General features: G+C 43.1%; 1 protein-coding gene across 2 annotated transcripts in view; it reads right to left on the bottom strand.

Moving 5' to 3' along the window:
- Positions 1-282: 282 nt before the first annotated feature.
- Positions 283-6,586, bottom strand: part of UCHL1 (ubiquitin C-terminal hydrolase L1) — a 6,951-nt gene continuing 647 nt past the window's right edge. For both annotated transcript variants that reach the window (XM_025194482.1, XM_025194481.1), the window contains exons 2-8: positions 6,309-6,437; positions 3,863-4,013; positions 2,341-2,426; positions 2,213-2,260; positions 1,559-1,625; positions 1,062-1,120; positions 283-731 (exon numbers count right to left, since the gene is read on the bottom strand). In XM_025194482.1, the coding sequence (XP_025050267.1) occupies positions 645-731; positions 1,062-1,120; positions 1,559-1,625; positions 2,213-2,260; positions 2,341-2,426; positions 3,863-4,013; positions 6,309-6,437 (627 nt within the window). In that variant the 3' untranslated portion in view covers positions 283-644. The remainder of the gene's footprint in view (positions 732-1,061; positions 1,121-1,558; positions 1,626-2,212; positions 2,261-2,340; positions 2,427-3,862; positions 4,014-6,308; positions 6,438-6,586) is intronic.

The raw sequence follows: 6,586 nt of genomic DNA, 5'->3' as shown, positions 1-6,586 counted from the left end.
GAGGGGCAGAGGAGGAAGGAATGTGTGCAACAAAAATACAGAAGCCCAAAAAGACCCATTTATCATTTACCATCACCCACCAATAAAAGTTGAATTTCTAGAAATTGGTACTACTGACTACATACGAAGGCCTTGTTCAGCAAGTGCAGCATAAAAAAAATAAAAAAAAATAAAAAAAAATTAAACTTTATGTCCTTTGTTGGAACCAGTATACCCAGCACATAGGTAAGGCTATCTATCCATTACTCTTGCTCTGACATTAATATCTAAACCAATTATCAATTCAGTCAGGTTTTCCCTTAGCAGGGAAGGTTTATTCTCATATTCAGTACAAGGAAATCACGAACAGCTTAACTTACAGACAAGTTAAACAAGCCATGTAAAGCATTTTCTATTTAACATGAAAATAGTGTTGTTTTTTTAATAAGAGTTTAGAGAGACATCTGATGTGCCTAAACAGTGGCTATTAGTGTTTCAGCTCATTTTAGCTTAAACTCCACTGATGTTGCTTGTTTATAGTAGAGGGTGGAAACAGTTTAAATGGACCAAAACAGCTGTGTTTAACAAGCACTGAAAAAAAATCTTAAGACTGCATTTACTGATGTGCTATTAGACTGCTTTCCTTGCATTTCCTCTTTGGAATCTCAAGCAGACTTGCAGAGAGCTACAGCAGAAAAACGAACTTCTCCCTTCTCACGTTCTGTGAATTGTCTGCAGATGTTGGCAGAATCCTTAGAGAGAGAGAGAGAAACAAACAAACAAACCGTCTCATGAGACATGAAACAGGTATTAAGAAAGTGTTCCCCAGAATTCTTGTTATGCTTTGAGCACCTGAACTCCAACACCCTCACTTACTGCAGCCAGATACCTCCATACTCATCCTATAGCCACTTATACCTGATATGGTACCTACAGAACTCTTTTATTTTGCATTCTGTCCACAAGAACAAAGGATTTAAACAGCTCATCTAGCAAGATACAGTGCAGTCATCTTATGGCGTTAAGTTTTTTTGGGTGTCCCCCCCACTATTTACACAGTGGAGGTATGTGAGAAAGCCTACCTTCAATAGCAAGTCATCTGAACTGGTTCCATGGTTTACAGGAAATGGCATGCGCCCATCTAGGATGAAATAGAACCTTATTTAGTTAAATATGTACTTTTACTGCTTCCAAATTGTGGAATTTTGTTCCTACTCTTTCCTGGACAGATAGCCTGGAAAGCTAGTTGCTACTATAGTCAGTACTCTGCTCTATAATAATGAAGGTTGAGAAGAGGGACAGGAGAGGTAGATACACAATATGGCTGTGAGGACAAGGAGGTCAAACTACTGCTTCTGTTCTAAGGCCACCCCTCTGGAGGAGAACAACTTCAATAGGAATCCATTAAAAAAAGTCTGGAAATAGAAGATTAGTGTACCCTGTTCAGTCTAAATTCCCTAGTGTAGTCAGGAGGCCAACACAGAAGTTATGACTTCAGACATCTGAAAAGTCCTGACTGCAAGACAACCTGACTTGTAAGTTTAACTTGCTTTGAATGTAGATGTGCATGTCCTCTTACCCAATTCATACAGGTTTCCATCTACATTGACAAACAGAATGAAGTGGAAGTTCACATTATCATCTACCTAGAAAAAGGACACAATAAGTTTAGTTTAAAATGGGTACATACAAGGCAAACAGTGCCTGAAGTTAAGAGGATCCAGACTGCAGCTTCACTTCTGCAATTCCATATTTGAATATCTAGCTGTACTTCAAGTAACCATCATGTTCCTCTGGAAAAAACAGAGTCACAAGATCTCATCTACAAGTCGGACCAGCTTAGTATTAAGTGACTGACCGCCATTTTTACCCTGCCTATCGTGACTTTTAGGTTGGCTCCCTTTAAGATTCCTGGTCTGTGTTTTTTTCTTTGTACAAAAATCTAGATTCTCTCTCAAGTCCAAGTCCCTTTCTAGAAAGTCAGGGAGAGCAAGTGAAACCCCTGCTCACTTACAATTCCTTCTGCATAAATAAAGGGATGTAGAAGCAAAAACTGGAATGCTGGAACAAGCCAAGTATTAGTATGACTGCTAGGCAGAAGTTTTGAGGAGCTCTCTTCCCTAGAAAAATTGAGTTACTGGCTTGATCTAGAAGATTATACAAAGAGAAAAAAAAAAAAAAGTTGTGAGCCCTATGCCAATATCTTCTACCCCAAACATACCATGCCACTTACCCTACACTGGCCTTCCTGTGCAACAGCATTGTGGACTTCTTGTATGGCCTGAAGAAAGAAAAGCCAAGTCTAGATTAATAAGATGCAAATGCCAATAGCAGTACAGTTCTAAAATTTAGTTTTTATACCTTATTGCTTCCCAGGCTTTTTGCTCTTTCTTCAGCAGAGAGATCAGCTGTTTCATTGAGAAACTTCTTCAGGGCTGACCCTTCATCTGTGCAAAAGTGTTTGCCAAGATTATAAATATAATACTTGTTTAGACCCTAGGCTAAATGAGTATATTTTAACAAGTAGCATGCCATGAGCACACTTGATTGGCATTAGCACATTACTGCCTAGAACTGTACAACTAAACATATTTAAAAAAGTTCCAAAAGTTCACTCAGGTATAAGCCATGGGGCAATAGGACCTCACCTTTTAAGGAGCACCGGAACTTCTGGTTAAAACTGCATCCAAACAGCATTCTTCTTTTGAAAAAGTAGCCCTAAAGCCTATTTTGTGCGGTCCCTACTCCTCCAGTGAGACTTCCAATAGTTGAAAGTCACTCAAGGGAAGTGGGAGAGAAGACAGGGGAATGACATTCTTAATACCCAACTAGTTATATCTGAAAATTATGCTGCACATGCTCCAGCTTCAACAGGAAGACGTTAGCTAGGAATAAATCTGTCTGGATGTTACAGCACAAGCTGTATTGCCTTTGGAATTCCATGCCCACCTCCCTCCCCATCATTAAAGGCACACTCTTCCCCCCCCAATTAAAAATAAAAAATAAATAATAGGCTAGCTCATTTAAGAGCCACATTGATTTGGGTTCTTCCCTCCCTCGGCTTTTGAGATGCTGAGAACACTAGTCCTTTGCAAAAATGCATGTGTCAAAGGAGGTCTCCAATTCCAGCAAGTCCTAAGGGAAAAACCAGATACTGAAGACAAACAGCCTCCAGTCACTGATTATATGCAAACAGACTTTTATGGAGCATGATAGATCACAGTTACCTTACTTTGTACAAAGTTTGCATTATGGAAGATTTTACAGCCTAGTTCAACCTCAAAATTAGTTTTTACTAGGTTGTCACAGACTAAGATTGTGACCTCAGATTGCACTTACAGAAACACTGCAGATTAAAATTTGTTAAGGCTTTATATCAGGGAAACTGTTTCTGCCGCACCTATTAAGATCACCATTCAGATGGTCTCGTCTCTTTTCATTACAGATGTGAAGACTGGTGTCCATAGGCTGGAGTCATTTATGACTACTTTGGTTTCAGTCTGCTTTTGGTAGTGTTTCAATGGAAGTGGCCTTTTGGCCTTGGTAGTGGAAATGCTATTAGCCAGTTTCCATAGCTGTCAGGAGGCTTTCCTGCCCAATGTCAGCATCCTCTTGCTGTAGCAGCTGCAAGATGGGTATTCTGCAACTGCCGTCTCCTTTGTTGGTCAAAGCAGTTCTAGAGTTACAACACGTGATCACCACAAATTATTAGGGTTCTTGGCAGATATAGAACACCTCTTGAAGTACACATCCAGCCTTAGAGCACAGCAAGTTTAGTTGCGAGTACAAGATCTTTAGACAGAATGGATCTGGAACAAGCCAGGGCTGTCAAAATACCCCACTCCCTTTGCGCAATTTGGCATTAACCACAAAATACACTTACTAAACATCACTTTGTCTTGGTTATTGGCAACTGCATGGATCAGGCCAATTGTTCCACAGGAATTGCTCACAGTCTGCTTCACAAAGTACACCTTGGAACTGACTTCTTTGTCTTTTATATTTTCAATCTGTTGTTTCCTGAAATTCTCATGCTGCAGGTATGCAAGGAAAAAAAAAGTCAAGAGAGATACAAAACAACTGAGCTCTAAACAGAGAAGGCTGAAAGCACTAGAAAAAGGACACATACTGTTAGAAGTATCAAGGACAGTGGGGGGGGGGAGAGAGAATGTGCCAGAAAGCCATCCTTGGAGGAAAGATAGTAAGCTTGCTGGAATCAAGTCTTTCATAAGGATAGGATCTACTAGTGCACTAACATATCTATTCTTCAAGACCCAATTTAAATCTTAACATGGGGCTCCATACACTACCAGATCTGAAGTCCATGACTAGAGTATCCTACCCCCACCTGCATTGTTTGTGGGGTGAGAAAAGAAGCCCCTCCTCTTAGATTCAAGTAGAAGAGGGGTGGAGACAGCTACTGCAGCACCAACCCTAGTTCAAGGTTGGTTTTTGAGCTGCAGCAGCTGCCCGTCTGCCCCCCCCCCCAAGTCCCCACAGCCTCTGTCCCTCCCTCCCCCAAGGCTTTTTGTTCTTCCTGGAGCAGAGCACATGGAAGCTCCAGCCGCTGCCTGACCGTACTGTGGCAGTAGCAGGGAAACTCTAGTCCCAGACCCAGGATGGGAAAGGAGGCAGAGGCTGTAGAGGGTAGGTGCATAGAAGGGGCAGGCAGGAAAGCAGCAGGAGGTGCAGACTGACTGCTGGGGGTGGTAATGGAGAGGAGGGAAGAAAGAAAAGAAGAGGAGGAGATAAGCATGAGGGGGCTGCCCACCCAAGATTCAGAAGTAGTGAGCCCTCCAGTAAGTTAGATCCTATATACAGGAGAACCAGGAAAAAGGGGGGGGGGGGGGGGGGGAAAGAGAAAAAAAAAGAAGAGAGATCATCTTGAATTTGGGCAAATGTATATATTTGGTCAGGAAGTTTTTTGTTTTTTTTTGCCTGAACATCTTCAGATCCATCACATCTATCCAAAAGCCTGGTGAAAAAAAAGAAGTGCATGTGCGTATGACCACCATGGGAAGAAAAAAAACCAACAAGAGAAGTTTCTTGCACTACTGTTTTCCCCCCACACACTTGGTTAAACCAGAAGTGTCAGCCAGGTCTCACGGAAGATTACCCTCCATATAAAAGAGAAGCTCTCTTTAGATGGAGTCATGTAACTCACATTTTTAGTTAGCAAATCTTTATTTTGGCTCACAGGATTCTAACCTCCATTATATTGATTTGTTCTCATTTTTAAGAAACAGTACTAAACAAGCCACTATTGTATCAGAACCTTGTCATTTAGCCGTGTCATCTTAAGAGCTTTATTTTTCTGAAGTCGACTGCCCATAAAATAAATAAATGAGAGAAAAGCTTGGGAGTAACAATCAGAACACCAAAGAGCAGCCTAATACTACTGGTCCACATCATTATTGCTTCCTATCTGCCAGGGGAAAAAAAAAAAAAAAAAAAGAAGAAGAAGAAGAAGAAGATTAAAATGCAGGAGAAGGGGAAAACACAAGATGACCAAGTTACAGTTATCTGTATTTTGAGGTTTTCATTTTGCAACTTACTGCCACTCCTATTTGAGCATTGTTGTTCCAACATGGTAAACAAATCCACTGCTTATTTGGGGTGTAGGTGCAAATCCACAGGATGGCAAGTCAAGGAACATGTTCCCTAACCTTTTGAGATAGTTAGTAGGTGGTATTTTTTGCTTTAGTTACACTTCCTGCCAGGAGGTAGGATTACCTTCTGACAATCTGCAAGTGCAGTGAGAATATGCAGTACCCCGAGTTGGCAAGGCATCTCATATGATGCAAAATGTAGAGTGATGTAGCATTTAATTACTGTTTTATCAATTTTTTTTTTTTTTTTTTTTTTTAAAAAAGGATTTCCAGTTAGCAGAAGAAACCCCACAGCATCTTGCTGCAAGAGGCAGGTTCAGCATCCAGAAAGGCTTATCAGTTTAGAGCAAGCTCATAACGACCAAATTCTAGCAGCTAGGGATTTGGACATGACGGTGCCATTTAGCCTCATGGCAAAGGCCCAGAAAGTTTAAGGGAACAGTGCTGCAGATTTGCTGCAAGAACAGCTAAATCACTACACTGTATCAACAAGCAGGTGCCTCTCCGTGGCTGTGAGGGGAACTGCTCCCTGCCCCACCCTTCCCCCAGGGCCATGTCATGACATATAGCACTTAGCACAGCCCTGGTGCACTCATAGGAGGGTGCAGCAAGGCTGAGGCTTGGCATCAGTGCAGCCACACTCACTGGGGAGGCTCTACAGGCTCTGTAACTCACCCACGGGCAAGACCATGTGAGGCAGCCACAGCCCTTAGCACCTACCTGCTCAGTGAGGGGGAAGAGCAGGAGCAGCGCACAGGCTGGGCGAGGCACGGAGCTGAGCGAGTCCTCCTCCAGGCCCAGCACATCCACGAAGCGCCAGCCGGGGGCCACCCCTAGGCGGCTGAGCACCTGCAGTGAACAGGAGAGAGCTGGTGGGGAGGCAGCTGCCCAGAGCCCTCCCCCCCGCCCCGGCCGTGGCGCCTCCAGCCCTGTGACACAGCACAACGCGCAGCGCCACCTGCCGCCGGGCCCGGGAGCTGCGGCGCGGACGGCGGCTG

This window comes from Alligator sinensis, unplaced genomic scaffold, assembly GCF_000455745.1.
Source record: "Alligator sinensis unplaced genomic scaffold, ASM45574v1 scaffold58_1, whole genome shotgun sequence".
NCBI lineage: Eukaryota > Metazoa > Chordata > Crocodylia > Alligatoridae > Alligator > Alligator sinensis.
The sequence above is the reverse complement of the archived record's forward strand: the minus strand, read 5'-3'. Positions and strand labels throughout refer to the sequence as shown.